At 38.0% G+C, this 19,718-nt stretch overlaps 1 protein-coding gene across 4 annotated transcripts in view; it reads right to left on the bottom strand.

Annotated features, from left to right (window-relative positions):
- The window catches only part of LOC117403291 (serine/threonine-protein kinase PAK 5-like), a 130,378-nt gene that overhangs the window by 96,801 nt on the left and 13,859 nt on the right, over nucleotides 1-19,718 (bottom strand). For 3 of the 4 annotated variants that reach the window (XM_034005331.3, XM_034005334.3, XM_059024258.1), the window contains exon 2: nucleotides 13,363-13,464. The exons of the other annotated variant lie outside the window; for it this stretch is intronic. In XM_034005331.3, coding sequence (XP_033861222.2) covers nucleotides 13,363-13,378 — 16 coding nt within the window. In that variant the 5' untranslated portion in view covers nucleotides 13,379-13,464. The remainder of the gene's footprint in view (nucleotides 1-13,362; nucleotides 13,465-19,718) is intronic. 4 annotated transcript variants of the gene reach the window in all.

The following is a 19,718-nucleotide window of genomic DNA, read 5'->3' as shown; positions in this document are numbered from 1 at the left end:
AATTGTTAAAATGTGCATAAAGTGGGTCAGCTAAACTGCAGTTTACAAACCGCTGCTACTAGAATGGGCATATTAATAAGCTGGGTTCAAAAAACTGCATGCTAGTAATAAGGAAATGTATTATTCCTTATTATTAGGCTGATATATACTTCTTTCTAATCAACATTATTACATTGCCTCACCTTGTAAAAAAAGTTGTTAATAAGCCTTGGTTGTTCCGAAGCCATTTGAACACGTTTAATTAACGCAGTTATGGTGGTTTGAACTGAGCCGTATGGTGTCGCTGTAGTCTGCAATGACAGTAAATGATTTTGAAAAGCAGAGACTAGATATCAGTGGGACTTGTAATGTATGCACACAACGAGGGATGAAATGCATTTTATTTTGCGGCAAAGCAACATGTGAAAGAGCCTAAATCAATAATTATTAGTATGATTTTAACCGAGGCCCGTGCCTCGTGCCTCGTGCCTCATAGCTGGCTACGGCTCTTCTTTATTTCTAGCATGGGTAGTACACTCGTTTTTTGTGTTAACTATGTTGAAGCCTATTTTATATTTTCAATGTTAAAATATAGTGAAATAGTAATACTGCAATACAGTTATATTGATAACATTCTAAATAAAAATAAAAAATGAAAAATGAAACCATAAAGTTGTTAGAATACAGTACCCAGCAGTTTGCTACAGTATAAAGAACAGGTTGCAAGACATATTTTCAATGCCTCGTTTAAAAAACTCATCCGACTTATCATGACTAGGTACATGTCAGGGTCAAGGTCCTGAAAATTATTTAAACAATTCCAGCTGTTCCCATTATAAAATCTGTATAACACACTGCTGCTGTAAATTGTATAATGTCTATAATACAAGCTATACCTGTAAAAGAGCCACAAAAAATGATAACAATTTATTTCAGATCTTAGTGCTAGTTTTTCTTTTTCGATGCTTCATTACAAATTGCCATTTGCCAAAATATCCTTTAACACAATTTACTTTAAAGAAGGAGCAAGTTTGCAATTGCTTTCAGAAACATTCAAATCATGGTGAGGGAACAATGTGCTGGAGAACAGTAAAAGATTGCAGTTACACTATACAAATGCAATGAAAACAATGTGTGCACTGACCTATAAAACAGCATTTCATATGTCAGACCACAGGTGTAGCTGTAAACACTTATTAACTCATAGGTTTGCACGTTAAACAGTTTCTTTTAGTAGTGCCACTAGTCCTGGATTAGATTTTATTAATGGTGCTGCTCACCTTCTATTTTAGGATGTGTTATAACTTATAACATCATAGTTATTCAAAATGACCAATTCCGTTTTTTCTGTTTTTACCAATTTATTAAGAATTAACAACGTAATTTGAACATAAATAACATTTTTACATTAAAAATCTATTGAATTCATTTTTTTAAAGCCCCTGAGATACTGTAGTTTTCAGGAAAAAAAAATTTCTTAAAGCAGTCCACTAGTAACAATGTACTGTAGGTCAGTCAACAAATAAAGGTGTTTTGAAAAAACAGCTTATTGCTGGCATTACAATACACAGACTAGTCGAAAACAAGGGGCATTATTACAAAAATATACAATTTTCATAAAATTACAAATTAAATACAATGTTCAGGACACTTATCATTCCCATCTGTAGTTTCATCTGCAACAACACAGACTGGTTTATGCTGTACTTGCTGTAAAACTGCTTGCATGTGTTTATCGTATACCCTGGACAGATACAGTGCCTTGCAAAAGTATTCAGACCCCTGATCAATTCTCTCATATTACTGAATTACAAATGGTACATTGAAATTTCGTTCTGTTTGATATTTTATTTTAAAACACTGAAACTCAAAATCAAGTATTGTAAGGTAACATTGGTGTTATGTTGGGAAATATTTTTAAGAAAAATAAAAAACTGAAATATCTTGCTTGCATAACCCCTGTGCTGTGGAAGCTCCCAGTTTACACCGATGAAAGAAATTGCCCTAACGAGGACACAATTACCTTACCATTGGCCTCCACCTGTGAACCATTAAAGTTAGTGTCACATTTCCTGGATAAAAACCCCACTGTTGAAAGATCATTGGTCAGGCTGTGAATCTGAAGGAAAATGAAGACCAAAGAGCATTCTACAGAAGTTAAGAGATAAAGTAATACAAATGCATAGTTTAGGGAAAGGGTACAAAATAATATCCAAGTGTTTGGATATCCCAGTGAGCACAGTTGGATCAATAATCAGGAAGTGGAAGCTGCATCACACCACCCAGGCACTGCCAAGAAAAGGCCGTCCCTCAAAACTCAGCGCTCAAACAAGAAGGAGGCTTGTGAGAGAATCCACAGAGAGGCCAACAATCACTTTGAAGGAGCTACAGAGTTCAGTGGCTTGGAGTGGAGTAATGGTGCACCAGTCAACCATATCAAGAGCTCTGCATAACACTGGCCTGTATGGGAGGGTGGCAAGAAAGAAGCCGTTACTCAAAAAGTACCATTTGAAAGCACGTCTGGAGTTTGCCAGAAAGCATGAGAGTGACCCAGCTGCGATGTGGGAAAAGGTTTTGTGGTCAGATGAGACCAAGATAGAGCTTTTTGGCCAAAACTCAAAGCACTATGTGTGGCGCAAACCTAACACTGCCCATGCCTCAAGACACACCATCCCTACAGTGAAGTATGGTGGTGGCAGCATCATGCTGTGGGGATGCGTCTCATCAGCAGGGACTGGGCATCTTGATAAAATTGAAGGAAGAATGGATGGAGCAAAATACAGGGAAATACTGCAAGAGAACCTGCTTCAGTCCGCTAAAAAACTGAAGCTTGGGAGGAAATTCACCTTTCAGCAGGACAATGATCCCAAGCACAAGGCCAAAGCAACATTGGAGTGGCTCAAGAACAAAAAGGTGAATGTCCTACAGTGGCCCAGTCATGATCTCAATCCCACTGAGAATCTGTGGCACTATTTGAAAATTGCGGTCCACAAGCGTCGACCAACCAACCTGAACAACCTGGAGCAAATCTGCCAAGAAGAATGGGTCAAAATCACTTCGACACTGTGTGCAAAGCTGGTACATACTCGCCCCAAAAGACTTAAAGCTGTTATTGCAGCAAAAGGTGGCTCTGCCAAATATTAATGTGTGGGGGTTGAATACTTATGCAAGCAAGATATTTCAGTTTTTTATTTTTCCTAAAAATATTTCCCAACATAAAACCAATGTCACCTTACAATAATTGATTTTGAGTTTCAGTGTTTTAAAAGAAAATATCAAACACAACGAAATTTCAATGTACCATTTGTAATTCAGTAATATGAGAGAATTGGTCAGGGGTCTGAATACTTTTGCAAGGCGCTGTAGTTGCAAAAAGTTTTTCTTAAATTTAAGGTGGCCAGATTGGAAAAAAGTTAGGAGTAGGTTGTTGAATCTACAATTTTCACAATTTTCTGTTCTTACTACAGTAGCTATAATAGAGAGAGCCATGTTATAGCAACACGAGGAAAAAACTAAAAATCACTCTGAGTACGTAGTATTATTAAGGAGTTAATGATAAATTAGAAATAATAAGTTATAAAACTAAAGGTTTCACCTCAACCACTGTGCCGTTTCCTTGTGTTGAGCGGGTGATGGAGAAACGGATTTGCGATAATAACTAAATAAATGAATACATAAATTCAGTTACGTTTTTTTAATCGGGGGGTTGACAATCATTTTTTTCAGGTACTTTTCACTTTTTCTGTATATACAACTCCAAAATGATTCCATGATTCCTCTCACAAAACAGCTAGTTGCTTTTTTAAACAACTCAACTCACACAGCACACAGGCAGTGCCGCAACAGAGACAGACAGTCCATCAGCGTAACGCTCACAAAACCATCTGTTTTCTCATTATCCAATGGTCCAAATAAACATGCATACGTTTTATACAAGCGTCATCGCTGGGTTTCTGGGTAGTGTAGTTTTCAAAGCAATCCATTATTTTTTATAGGAGAATACAGTGGTAAAAGACTGTTTGCGCAGTTGAAAAGCAGAATTCCATTCCCAAAATGCCAATTCCATTCCCAATGCGTGCGTGATTCCGCAATTGTGGAAAATCAGTAGCCCTATTATAAGTATCATAGTTTTTGTTATTTAGTACTTTTGAAATAACACTTTAAGGACAAAGGTAACTAATAAAATGTGACTCCAAGGAAAAGCAGAATTGCAGCAGCTTTTGATCACTGTATTCAATTGATCTAAACGGCCCCAAGTCCTAATAGCCCTAACCTAAAATGCAGAACTTTCCAATTGTATCTGTATTGCATTTAGAGATTTTAATAAATAACCACTGGATGATTTATTATAATTTGTATGGATCAGTGTTGCAACCTTTACAATCCATAAAAACAAGTACTGTACATTTGAGTTTGACATTAATAAGATTTCACAAAAGGATTTGCTGACAGCTAGATATTATTAAGCATATGTATTTTATTTTGATTGGTTATTTGTCGGGCAAGCCACTTCATGCCAGATAAATGTGAACCAAAGCTTTATCTAATTACAGTCGTTCTTTGTCAGCATCCATTTGTGCACTTTTCCACTCACTCCTTTATCATGTGCAATCAAGGTCTGAATCCTTTTGTCAGTTTATGGCCTCGGATAACAGGAAAATTCGCTTCAAACTGGCTTTTAAAACAAATCAATGCAAAAGTTAATTGCCATTGATTGGTACTCAATTATAAAGGTAAGGAAGGGCAGCTTTTCTTGTTTTGAAATCAACTCATTAATAAATGGTTGTGTTTTGATTTATTTAATACCTGCTGACAAACACTTCTTAAAGCTAATTAAAAATACGAATATCAGCTCCCCCTCCTTCTGTGCATCCACTGTGTTAGAAAGTAAAAACACTAGACAAATAGCCATTGATCTTGGACTTCTGTCGGTACTCTTTAGTTCAGTTAAATAAAAATAAGCAGAATATTTCAAGTAAATAAAAAGCAGAATATTTCCTGTTAAATAGGTGTTACATGTTCTAACAGACATTGTTATTTTTTAACTCCTGCAGCTTATTTAGCCGACACAGCAGTCATTTTGACGGTTTGAAGTTTTCAAATTTAAATTACTCTGCATGTCTGAAAGTTATGCAGTTATCCATTTATGACTTTAACTAAATACATGTATTAAATAAATGATGGCGTTTGAAAGGCAGGATAATGAAAATATGTAAATTATAATCCCATCCACCTAGAAACAACAAAGCCGTCATTTTAACTGCCTTTTACAATTCATGTTTTTTTTAGTTAATATAAATATCAAGTTATAGGTATATGAAACGGAAAAACATGGAAACTACTTCAAATGGAAGAGTAATTTTGAAACGGAAAATTACCAAATTATAAATACAGATTACCACAAACCGACATACCACTTCTTTAGATTAGCATGAGCTACTAGAGGAAATCTGGAGCATCTTCCCTTTTTGGCTGGTGCTTGCAGTCTGCCACAAAACACTGCAACACACAGATAACTAGCTTTAATTTGTATTAAATTAAAGTATGACTACTGACTGTAGAATTCACATTAATGTTTATGTAGTATTCTGGACAAGTGTAAAAGTTATTAACGTAGATTGTATACACTATATTTAAGACTTTCAATGTAAATTACTGTTGTAGCTCAATTTTAACAGAACATGTCGCCACGAGAGGCACTCAGATCGATGAGCCAACTACAGCTGGTGAGAGCGTAGGAGTAAAAAGTTTGAAAGTGAACGCAAATGCAGAGTTAACCCATTCATGAATGCCTACATTTTTTTATACTGTCTATCTATGTTTGCACCATGCCTTTTAGCACCCTAAAGGGCTTGGACACACCAGCGCTTCACTTTTAGACAGGCAATAGACACACCCAAGCGCCAGTTCCTTTTCCCGGGTAAAAGAAACAAAAAAAACAAAAAAAAACGTTTATAGTATTACATTTAGCGTGAAACTACCGTCCCCCAACATTTGCTCTTACATTTCCATTTGACTTGAACTTCTTAAAAAAGGAATTTAGTCTAAAAATAACAAACTTAAGTACCATGCCTATTTAAACAGACACATAACACCGTGTAACTTTTTTTTTTTTTTGGTTCCTGGGTAGTAAGTGTTATTTCCTAATTGCTTATGCCTCAAAAGTATAGAAAATGGCTATTATTCCACACAAACTTTGCTTTTGTGACCAGGACAGTGATATTTTGAAATTTACCTATTTTCCAGAACATTCCAGACAGATTCAGTGCTGAGTAAACTTGGAGTAACTTCTAGAACTTTCCAGTAATATAAATAGTAGTATAAATACAGGGGCCTTAAGCCCACCAGTTCAGTTTAGTTCCAGCTGCCTAAGTGGATACATATCTGCATTTTTCTGAGATGGCATCAAGAGGCTGCAAGCATCCGGCAGACGCATTTTGCTATGTCTGCGGCCAATTTATCAAGACAAGAGCGAAAAAGTACTCCGTGGAAGCATCTGCTAAGATGTGTGAGGCCTACAAGGCATATTTCGGCATGACTGTCGGGGATCAAGACAAACCCTGGGCACCTCATTTCACCTGCGAGCACTGCAAAAAAACTCTGGAAGGTAAGATGGACAATTGTTGCTCGGAATTTTATGTTATAAAATTTGTTAAAATCTTTAAAATTGTAAAAGTTTTTAATTTTAAAATGTTTTACAATTTTCAATGTTATTGAAAAAATATATCATATATGAAAAATGTTGCGAGAATCTCTTACACATTAGTCATGGGTGAAATAAATGTATTTTTGTAGGATGGTACAGAGGGGAAAAGAGAGCCATGAAGTTCGCCATCCCAAGAATTTGGCAGGAACCTACAGACCACTCAAGCAACTGCTACTTCTGCATGGTGGACCTTCCAAACGTCGGACTGGCAAGAATGCACCTGCTATCATGTATCCGGACCTTCCTTCATCCATCGCCCCGGTGCCACACTGCCATGAGCTCCCCATACCCACTCCTCCGGAGAGAGAGAGCAGCCGTCTTTAGAAGAGAGCAGCAAGTCAGAGAGCGAGGAAGACGTTGTAGATCCAGATGACAATTTCAGAGGTGGAGCTGAGGAGAGAAACCCATACTACCCGAACCAAAAAGACCTCAACGACTTGATTAGAGATCTTCGTCTCACCAAGTCCAATGCCGAGCTTTTGACGTCTAGGCTCAAGCAGTGGAACTTGTTGGATGAAAGTGTGCAAGTCGCAGATCAGAGAAAGCGTCACCAACCTTTTTCCAGCTTCTTCACCCGTCAAGATGGGCTCTGCTTCTGCCACAATGTGACCAGTCTGTTCGAGGCAATCGGAATCGCCTGTAACCAGAATGAGTGGTGCCTCTTCATTGACAGCTCATCCAGGAGCCTCAAAGCCGTGCTGCTCCATAATGGTAACAAGTACCCGTCTCTTCCCCTGGCTCACTCGGTGCACCTCAAAGAGGATTACAACAGCATCAAGACCTTGCTGGACACCTTGACGTATGATGAGTACGGCTGGGAGGTCATAGGTGACTTCAAAATGGTGGCATTCCTGATGGGTCTCCAAGGCGGTTTTACCAAGTTTCCCTGCTATCTTTGCCTTTGGGACAGCAGGGACACCAAGGTGCACTACCACAGGCGGGACTGGCCACAGCGGACTGAGTTCTCTGTGGGGAGGAACAACGTCAAGTGGGAGCCACTGGTGGACCCCCGGAAGGTACTGATGCCACCACTGCACATCAAATTGGGCCTTATGAAACAATTTGTCAGAGCTCTAGATAAGGAGTCGGCAGCCTTCAAGTACCTTCAAGACTTCTTCCCTAAGCTGTCTGAGGCAAAGGTCAAAGCCGGTGTCTTCGTCGGACCACAGATAAAGAAGATCCTGGAGTGCAATGAATTCCCCAAGAAGCTCACTAGTAAGGAGAAAGCGGCTTGGAACAGCTTTGTCGCAGTGGTTCGGGGCTTCCTGGGCAATCACAAGGCCGAAAACTATGTGGAGCTGGTTGAGACTCTGGTGAAGAACTACGGCACAATGGGCCAAGTCCATATCCTTGATGCTCAAAGTCCATATCCTTGATGCTCATCTTGATAAATTCAAGGAGAACATGGGAGCGTACTCGGAGGAGCAAGGTGAGCGCTTCCACCAGGATATACTGGACTTTGAACGCCGCTACCAAGGACAGTATAACAAGAACATGATGGGAGACTACATTTGGGGTCTGATTCGTGAAAGTGATTTAAGTATAATCGTAAATCTCGAAAAACTACTCACTTCTAAATCTTTTGTAGTCATTTTTGTATTACTTTAGTATAAATACATGTTAATTTGGATTCATATGTTGTTTTTTTCTGACTTTATGTAAACGAAAAGACACAAATTCGCCCGTTTTCTCATTGGAAATAGGTAAATTTCAAAATACACTGTCCTGGTCACAAAAGCAAAGTTTGTGGGGAATAATAGCCATTTTCTATACTTTTGAGGCATAAGCAATTAGGAAATAACACTTACTACCCAGGAACAAAAATTGTGTTACATCAGTGTTTGTTTATGTGTATCAGTACATGCATGTTTGTGTGTACTTTTTATCTGCATTTTGTATGTAAATGTCAGTAACATTACTTGACCACCATTTTACAGCAACTGATTATGCAGCAGAAGATCTGACCATCTTGTAGCTTATATAGTAATATTTTCAGTTTTAATAAAGACTGTATCAGCAAAATAAAGCACATAATAATCAACTGATCAACAGTCATATTCATTAATTGAGCAATGTGAATATCGTTTCCTGAATTAATTGTAGATGCTAGGTTTCACATCGACCTTCTAAGTCAATGCATAAGACATTTTACAATACTGTAACATATACTCACTGTATTTCGTACTCTTCGAGTAAAAAAGACGATCTTACAGGTTGTTTGTTTAAAAAAAAAAAAAAACATGTTGTACAATGTCATAACTCTGCTGTACAGTTACTGACTCAGGTATATGATTGTACAGTTCGGCCTTCATCACCAACATCGCTTGTAAGCTCGAAACTGGTCCATTCACGGTGTCCATGGAAACATAATCCCGGAAACTAAATGCCCTCAGAGAAGGAATGTTTTACTCACCTTACATATGTAATGAATAGTGGAAATTGCCGCTATTTTACTGGAACAAAATACACATTTTGAATACTATTCACTGGAACAAACGAGCACTGTAAAAACAAAAAAATTGCTTTTTGAAGTAACTATTTTAGACGGCTCATCTGGCAAAGTAGATGGCAATTTAGCCGACTGCCGGCTGGAAATGAGAAGGCATGTGCATTGATCAGTTTCCATCAGTACCTCAGGCATCACATTATTATTATTATTATTATTTATTTCTTAGCAGACGCCCTTATCCAGGGCGACTTACAATTGTTACAAGATATCACATTATACATTATTTCACATTATACAGATACACTATTATTTTACATACAATTACCCATTTATACAGTTGGGTTTTTACTGGAGCAATCTAGGTAAAGTGCCTTGCTCAAGGGTACAACAGCAGTGCCCCCCACTGGGGATTGAACCCACAACCCTCCGGTCAAGAGTCCAGAGTCCAGAGCCCTAACCACTACATAAGACATAAGAAAAGCAGTGATTGGTACAAATGTAAGCCAAGGCGTGTGTCACGCCCCCGAAATAAATGTAGCCAGACTACGCCACCTTATGTTTAAAGAAAATAAGGAATTCTGTTCTATTATAAATTACCTTCTACTTTCATTGACACAGGTTCGAATTATCAACAAAGGGGGACAGGGAAAAGACTCCGCTGATAAGTTATAATAAAAAGTAACAATAACTCAATGAGAAGGTGTGTGACTACTATAGTTCAAGCATAATGCACCACAACAAAACACTTAGCTAATGGATGACGACCCACAACTCCCAATCCAGCTTCTCGGGCAGCTCTCTCTCTCTCAAAGTGCTCGTGCTTTTCACTTCTCTCCAACCAACGCCGCTCAGCTGGTCGTCCTCAACTCCTCACGTCCCAATTTCTCTTCAGTCTCGTTCCCAGTACACCAAGTGTCCCGTACTACTGCCAACAACACCCCAAATTCCTCACATCCTGGTCCCATGCCGCTACCTGCAACACTCCGATCTCCTTGCTTTCTTTAGTCTTATATTCGTGTTGTTCTTTTCTCTATCCCCGCATTCTGCTTTCTCCCTATCTTGTTTCTTCCTCTTTCTTTTCTTTTCGTTCCACCTTGTTCTAACTTCGTTTATTCACTTTATTTTCTGAACTCATTTTCTGAACTGCGTCTCTCGAACTGCGTCTCTCTCAATCCTCTTTTTTACTCCCTCTTTATAGTGAACAGCTGATTAAATTATTGTCCACACCTGCGATCCAAACAGTGATTTCAAGCTGTAGACACCGATGACGTTGCCATAGGAACAGGTAACACAGCGTGTGTACGAAAACGTAAAAAAACAAAATAAATCAATACATCAATAACGTGCTTAAATTAAATCATTCCAACACCACAATGTGAAAAAAAGGAAAAATAAATAAAACATTCTAAAAATCACAACAATATAATTCAATAAATCACATACACTTTTGTCACCCGTGACACGTGTGAATTATTTTAAAGTAAATAAATGGCAAACATTTCAGTTTCGTTGTTTTTTAGTTTGTTTTTTTTTCTGGAGAAATATATATTTTAAAATATAATTTTTCCTACATGTAGGACTCCAACTCCCATAAGCAACTCACTTGTATGCATTCCTTCAAAGGAAGTACAGCATGGAAAAGAGTACAAGATACATTTGCCAACTGTATTGTTTAAAAATCATATGACATAAATATCATTACAAAAATTGGAGTTAAAACACTTTCTTTGAAGCCGATTTCTTCTGACATGCATGGTAGTTTAGCCATCAAAATAATTTCTAAATACTCAGAATGCCTAAGGCTATTAACTTCATAAACTACAATTGACGTAGTTTAAATATGAAAATTAGACACCCTGCTAAATCCAGCTTACTAACTTTAACAGCTTTATATGAAATGTGCATTTGGTTAAATTAAAAAAAGAACTATTCAAATAATGTCCTAAAGAATATGAGTCATCTTATGGAATATTTATATTACCAAACCACATTTTCTTACACATTTTGTAAATAATTAATGTTGCTTTCACTTCAAAATTCTTAATCTACAAACAGGAACTGAACCAATTAATTGGTTAGGATTAATTTTGTGCTTCTTATTTTCACTGCTTCAAACAACCTTTTCATCTCACTGCCTACATTTACAATCAAAATAGAGGATTGTGCTATGATAGCTGCACATGTATTCTTTCAAAAACGTGATGTTCTAGGGAGCATTAATAGATTGTAACTGGAGGAGTTGTCCTAATGTATTTTTTGTTTTTGTAATTCCGTGCATTGATTTGAAAAAAATATTTACAAGGACTTTATAAGATTTCAAATTTTCATTAGAGAATCATGCCACTTGTACTAACATAATCATGGTCTTGGTTTACAAAGAATGTTATTCAATCATTCTTTTAGATTACCTCATAGCATGAATGGTATGTCAATATGCTGTGCTAAAGATGTGCAAACGTTTATCTGTTAACTATATATGTGTTTAGATTTGCCTGCTTACACTGAGGAGATTTTGCTCCGGCTTTTTTGCTTTCTTATATGCCACAAATGGAAAAGGCTTTTATTTTTATTTTTGAAAAATATTCCCACACTGTTGCAGCAACAACTCACTTAAATAACATTTAGTAATAGTATACATTTCCTTGCCAAAGATTAAAAAAAACAAAAACTAACAGTAGGTTATCCATAACATGTTACATTATCCTAACTGATAAATGTTCTTCCTTACATGAACAATTCAACCGATCAAGAGGCAGTACTCTAAAAAAGCAGATGACATTGACAGTAGGTGGACTTGTGGCAGCACATGTCCATGCAAATGTATTAATTAAAAAAAAAATAACAGCTGTCTTGTAAAGCAATCCCAAGTCAGCAGTGCAATGTTAGGGTTCTTGGAAACGCTGTGTAACCTCACTCACACTCCCGGGTCACGATATCATGTGATACAGAGATCTTATTACAGACTTTCACACCCAGTGCTAGCTATTGCACAAGTGCAAGATATTTAAAGTGTGTCATGACTTCACCCTAATAGGAGAGCATATGTGCATTCCTTATGAATAAAATGCTGCCAAACAGTTCATGGGGAAGTGGAATATTTGTCTTTGTTCAAGGGCATTTGTTGGCTGACTGGATTACTGCAGGCTGTAGGGGGGTCCCAGCTGTAAAGTAAAATCTGAATTATTGCATGTTATGTGTAATTCTTTTTATTATTATTATTATTATTATGTCAAGACCATACACAAAATTATGGGTGAATGGTGTACTTAAAGGAAATATGACCACAGAGTAGTTATACAGTAGTCAGTAGGTTTGTGAATGTTCTACAAGTAATGGAACCCTTTATGGAGACAAGTGGTGTCAGCATTAGACAATTAATGCAAAAACACTTATAGGCAGCCAGTATAAGGCTATTGGACCCCAGAATAACAGACAGTAAACACTGCCAATATATGAATTCCTAATTGCAGTAACACTTGTGGTATATTTTTAAGTATACGTAAATGGTAACACAATATTTTGGAAAACGTTTATTATTAGCAGACGCCCTTATCCAGGGCGACTTACAATTGTTACATGAAATCACATTATTTTTACATACAATTACATTATTTTTTTACACATTATTTTTTACATACAATTACCCATTTATACAGTTGGGTTTTTACTGGAGCAATCTAGGTAAAGTAACTTGCTCAAGGGTACAGCAGCAGTGCCCCCCACCTGGGATTGAACCCACAACCCTCCGGTCAAGAGTCCAGAGCCCTAACCACTACTCCACACTGCTGCCCATTTGTTTAATTACCCAGTGTTCACAGATGTGTAACCTCTCAAGTAAAACAACCACTAATGTATACCAGTAGCATACCAGTTCAACAAAATGTATTATGCTTATTATAGGTCCACACCATTTGCTTGGTAATAGCCATGTAAACATACCACAGACAGTGAGCTTTCTAAAATTATGTTTGCAGCTCAGCCAAATGGATCATTTCTCTGCATGCATAACTCAAGAGGGTAGTTAATTTATTGCTGTGTAAACCGTTCACAATTGGTATCTAGTGTGGTTTTTATAACAGACAATGTTTGTTACATTCTTTACAATACTGAAAATGTAACAAAACCAGAATATTGTTTGTATTCACATTTTTTCTGTACTGTACTAGATTGTTGATTTTATGAAGAAAAAAAAAATGTAATGTTCAAATCTATGAAAAGTTGACCTTACCTGAGAAATGATGCATGGTGTCATTTATGTAATCACAATTGCATTCCCTGTTTGTTCAGATAACTCTGTAGAAATGTTTTCAAAGATGGGAAAACTCCAGCTCTTGATCCCATTATCAAAATGAAAAAAAAAAAAACATTCAGATGAAATTCAATGTAGGCCTCAAGTGAAAAAGCTTTACATTGTTGTGTTTGCTCTTGCACAGTCTGATAACTTTGAATGGCCATTTATACAAAACTGCAGGCACCAGCACACTCATGGCAGACAAAATAAGCTGTGGCTTTCCCATTTAGGATTTGACAGTCGGCAGAATCCTGATTCTACTCTGTTGTTATGAAAGCACTTTCCCTTGCCAGCACAGGCCTTGCACTGCTGTCTCCAAATGCATTTTTTCAACTACATGAAAAACCTCAAAGCTGCACATGCACTATGTTGAATAAAATATAATGGACTTAACTTGGCTATTCTGTCAATACATAATATAACAATACAACCAGCCTGATGCAGCAAATAGCAAAGGCTTGGCCAAGTGACTGACAGAACAGCAGTAAACATTGCCGCTTAGATTCAATATCATTTTATTACTAATTCTAGCAGAAAGGCAGTGCGCCTGCTTCAGTCAGTAAGAGTCAAACTCCGACATGAACTCTTATTTGACCTCAGATTTCACAGTGTTACACAAAGCTGAACATAATGTTGTCCATGAATGCCAGATTATATATATATATATATATATATATATATACAGACGTGCTCAAATTTGTTGGTACCCCTCCACAAAAAACGAAGAATGCACAATTTTCTCTGAAATAACTTGAAACTGACAAAAGTAATTGGCATCCACCATTGTTTATTCCATATTTAATAGAAATCAGACTTTGCTTTTGATTTTTTATTCAACATAATATTGTAAATAAGAAAACAAATGAAAATGGCATGGACAAAAATGATGGGACCGCTAACCTAATATTTTGTTGCACAACCTTTAGAGGCAATCACTGCAATCAAACGTTTTCTGTAGCTCTCAATGAGACTTCTGCACCTGTTAACAGGTAGTTTGGCCCACTCTTCCTGAGCAAACTGCTCCAGCTGTCTCAGGTTTGATGGGTGCCTTCTCCAGACTGCAAGTTTCAGCTCTTTCCATAGATGTTCGATAGGATTCAGATCAGGACTCATAGAAGGCCACTTCAGAATAGTCCAATGTTTTGTTCTTATCCATTCTTGGGTGCTTTCAGCTGTGTGTTTTGGGTCATTATTCTGTTGGAGGACCCATGACCTGCGACTGAGACAGAGCTTTCTGACACTGGGCAGTACGTTTCACTCCAGAATGCCTTGATAGTCTTGAGATTTCATTGTGCCCTGCACAGATTCAAGGCACCCTGTGCCAGGCGCAGCAAAGCAGCCCCAAAACATAACCGAGCCTCCTCCATGTTTCACTGTAGGTATGGTGTTCATTTCTTTGAAAGCTTCATTTTTTCATCTGTGAACATAGAGCTGATGTGACTTGCCAAAAAGCTCCAGTTTTGACTCATCTGTCCAAAGGACATTCTCCCAGAATGATTGTGGATTGTCAATATGCATTTTAGCAAATTCCAGTCTGGCGTTTTTATGTTTTTCTTTCAAAAGTGGAGTCCTCCTGGGTCTTCTTCCATGGAGCCCACTTTCGCTCAAAAAGCGACGGATGGTGCGATCAGAAACTGAAGTACCTTCACCTTGGAGTTCAGCTTGTATATCTTTGGCAGTTATCCTTGGTTCTTTTTCTACCATTCGCACTATCCTTCTGTTCAATCTGGGGTCGATTTTCCTCTTGCGGCCGCGCCCAGGGAGGTTGGCTACAGTTCCATGGACCTTAAACTTCTTAATAATATTTGCAACTGTTGTCACAGGAACATCAAGCTGCTTGGAGATGATCTTGTAGCCTTTACCTTTACCATGCTTGTCTATTATTTTCTTTCTGATCTCCTCAGGCAACTCTCTCCTTTGCTTTCTCTGGTCCATGTTCAGTGTGGTGCACACAATGATACCAAACAGCACAGTGACTACTTTTCTCCATTTAAATAGGCTGAATGACTGATTACAAGATTGGAGACATGTGTGATACTAATTAAAGAAACAAATTAGTTTGAAATATCACTATAATCCAATTATTTATTATCTTTTCTAAGGGGTACCAACAAATGTGTCCAGGCCATTTTAGAATATCTTTGTAGAATAAGCCATAATTCATCTCTTTTCACAGCTTCTTTGCTTTATTCTATGACATACCAAAGGCATCACTTTTCAGGAGGAATGAAGCATTATTTCAATGAGCTGTAAGGGTACCAACAAATTTGAGCACGTCTGTATATATATATATATATATATATATATATATATATATATATATACACTACCGGTCAAAAGTTTTAGAACACCTCCATTTTTCCAGTTTTTATTGAAATTTACGCAGTTTAATGTCTCAATGTACTCTGAAATTAAAGCATAGAATAAATAAACAATTGGAGATAAAAAAGAAATCATGGAATCGTTTTGTTTAACAAAATTTAATCTAAATTTTTGACTCATCAAAGTAGCCACCTTTTGCAGATATAACAGCCGAACACACTCGTGGCATTCTTTCTACAATGGAAATCAAATATTGTTCGGAAGGTTCTTCCCAACACTGTTGCAGAAGTTCCCACAAATGTGTTGCACTTGTAGGTTGTTTTGCTTTCACCCTTCTGTCCAGTTCATCCCAAACCAGCTCGATGGGGTTTAAGTCTGGAGCCTGTGCTGGCCATTCCATGATTTGAAGCCTACAGTCTTGTTCTTTTCTTCTAAGGTAGTTCTGACATAGCCTGGAGGTATGTTTTGGGTAATTATCTTGCTGTAGGATGAACCCCTGACCAACTAGGCGCATACCAGAGGGTATTGCATGGTGCTGCAAAATGCTGTGGTAGCAGTTTTGGTTCAGGGTGCCACTCACTCTGTGCAAGTCGCTGACTCTGGATCCAGCAAAAGAGCCCCAGACCATCACGCTTCCTCTTCCATGTTTGACAGTTGGTGTCACACACCGAGGAACCATCCTTTCGCCTACTCGACGGCGTACAAAAACCCTGCGTGATGAACCAAAGATTTCAAATTTTGATTCATCAGACCTGTCAGAGTTTCCTCCAGTTTCCAAGTGCTTTTTGATGGTGTAGGAAACTGTACTCACTGACACCTTGGCTTTCTTTGCAATTTCTCTAAAGGAAAGACCTACACTTTTAAGGGTTATAATGGTCTGTCTGTCTTCCTTTGTTAATTGCCTTTTTCTCGCCATTATGAGAGCAATATACTACTTCCTGCAGTACAATACTGTCCAAATAATGCTTAAGAGGGTGTAGTAACACAGTCTGTTCCAACACTGCTTTTATACAGACAGAGGGTTTGTAAGTAATCAACAAAAGTTGGGACACCTGTAGGAATTGTTAGCATCAACTTTCAAGGCTTAATTTACTTCCATTGCTGCAGAACAGCTGTAAGTTGTTAACCCATTACTTGTTCCCTGAAAAAGGCCTTTTTGTATAACTCTGAAATGTACATTATTTTTCAGTTTTTGGTAAGCTAAACTTTTTTTTTTAACCTCTGGCAGTTTACTGCTTACCTTTGTACCATTTCAGGTTATCCACTAGACTTGAACTGCTTAAATTTCAATAAAAACTGGAAAAATGGGGGTGTTCTAAAACTTTTGACCGGTAGTGTATATATATATATATATATATATATATATATATATATATATATATATATATATATATATATATATAAAACCAATGTCACCTTACAATAATTGATTTTGAGTTTCAGTGTTTTAAAATAAAATATCAAACATAACGAAATTTCAATGTACCATTTGTAATTCAGTAATATGAGAGAATTGGTCAGGGGTCTGAATACTTTTGCAAGGCACTGTATATATATATAATGCTTTGCTCCGTCAATGATAAACTACACAATGAATCTTTGAGGTGAAACAAGACTTGTTAGCTGCTCAATTTATGTTTAGTTAAATTTGTAAAAAAACTAAACAGAGATGTTTTAAATGTTGAACTTCATACAGAATCACATTTATGTAAAATATGTAATTGTTCCCCTCCTCCATTTCTATTCTAGAAACAACCACTGTAGTTTAAACACTCTTAGTACTCTTACAGAATACTGTTTTAATTTCTGTATTGGGTTAGTACTCATTCAAATTACAGTTCTCTTCAACCTTAAACTGTGATGTGATATATTTGGATATAATGTTAAAACCTAATGAATACTGGTAGTATTTCTAAATTTAGTAAACATAAGAACAAAAATTATGATGTATTTGAAAATGATAAAAGTACTGTCAGCTCTAGCATGCTACTATCAGATAACAGAAACATGCTGTTACATCAGTCACATCAGATGTGATTCAAATTAATCCTTGTAAGTTTTTATTTTAAGTTTCCAGCTTTATAAACTGGTCAATATCAACATTACTCTTTACTGTTGTGCAGAAGATAGTTTCACAACCAATCTTTATTTTTGTTTTACTTGTTTCAATTGACTGACAATTACTATTTTTTTTTTCTTTATAAATTTAGTCGTTGCCAATCAGTTTGTATTATTTTCTCCCCAATTTGAAATGCCCAATTATTTTTAGGCTCAGCTCACCGCTACCACCCCTGCGCTGACTCGGGAGGGGCGAAGATGAACACACGCTGTCCTCCGAAGCATGTGCCGTCAGCCGCCCGCTTCTTTACATTCTGCAGACTCACCGTGCAGCCACCTCAGAGGTACAGCGTCGGAGGACAACGCAGCTCTGGGCAGCTTACAGGCAAGCCCGCAGGCGCCCGGCCAGACTACAGGGGTCGCTGTTGCGCGGTGAGCCGAGGACACCCTGGCCGACCAAACCCTCCCTCCCCCTGGACGACGCTCGGCCAATTGAGCGCCGCCCCCTCGGAGCTCCCGTCCATGGTCGGCTGTGGAATAGCCTGGACTCAAACCGGCGACGTCCAGGCTATAGAGCGCATCCTGCACTCTAGCGAATGCTTTTACTGGATGCGCCACTCGGGAGCCCTACAATTACTATTTTTAAAATAAAGTTTAGTTTCTTTCTCTAAATTGCAATATTTTTGTATTACATTTGTTGAGACTACAGACACATATCCATCCTAACTGTTTATCTGCCATGATCAAGCACTTCAGCAATGTTAGTTTATTATTAAAGAGAGAAGATTAGTTCAGAGATCGTAGATCCTAACAAAGTTTTTGTACACTGTGTTGTATGTGCTCCGTGCACTACCATTGCTGGTAGTGCCACGTGAGCTGTTCAGTGCGTTGACTTGATATGTAAATAAATCCTGTTCGCCTGTGGGACGTATCAACTTCAACCTCCATCTCGATCTCCTGCCTGTCACGCAGCAGTGAATGCACGCACCCACACAGTAGACGGCTACTCTGTCACAAGCATTAATACCCTGTATCTTTCTAAACAACGGATAAAAGCTGAATTTAAAAACAGTTGTATGAATATAGTAATTGTTAAAGCTGTGTATAATGGTATTTAAAACAGGATCAACCCTTTGCGGTACTATGTCAGACCAGGTCCGACATTACAATTTTCCCTTTCCGGTCCGATGTCGGACCCTATCTGACATAATCAAAAAGACGTCAAGCACAGGTCTCTAGTCGTTTACTTGTTCTCCACTCCCAGAATGAACACTGGTAAGTACCTGCTGCACATACTCTTCCTTCTCCCCTTACACTGCCTGCTACAAACTTGAAAATCTCCTTTTCAATTGTCGCTCTTTGACTAACAAATCTCTGCTTCTCAGCAAACTTATAACTGATACCAATCTTGATCTCCTCTGTCTAGCTGAAACCTGGAACTCTGTAAACAACATGCACTCGCTTCACCTAACCACTTTCAAGGGTTATTCCCTCTTTGACAAACCACACCTCACTGGCCGAGGCGGGGGCACTGCTGTTATTGCAAATTCTGTGCTTGCTTTCTCAGTTCTTTCTTTTCCTGCCTTTTCTTCATTTGAGCATCTCGCCATCAAGCTCCCCTCTCCTATGTCCCTCACCCTTGGTGTTATCTACTGTCCACCTAAACGCAACTCTGCTTTTATTGCCAAGTTTTCACAATTCATCTCCCTCACCTGCACTTCTACTGACAAAGTCCTACCCCTAGGTGACTTCAACATTCATGTTGACTTGCCTTCCTCCCCCCTAGTGACCGACTTTAACATGCTTCTTGACTCTCTCAGTCTGTCAACGTCCCCACTCACACCCTGGATCTGCTCATCACCAGGGGCCTTGATATCTCCAATCTCTGTCTCAGATATCTCTCTCTGACCATT

The sequence above is a fragment of the Acipenser ruthenus genome, chromosome 5 (assembly GCF_902713425.1).
Source record: "Acipenser ruthenus chromosome 5, fAciRut3.2 maternal haplotype, whole genome shotgun sequence".
In the NCBI taxonomy this organism is placed as follows: Eukaryota; Metazoa; Chordata; class Actinopteri; order Acipenseriformes; family Acipenseridae; genus Acipenser; species Acipenser ruthenus.
The sequence above is the reverse complement of the archived record's forward strand: the minus strand, read 5'-3'. Positions and strand labels throughout refer to the sequence as shown.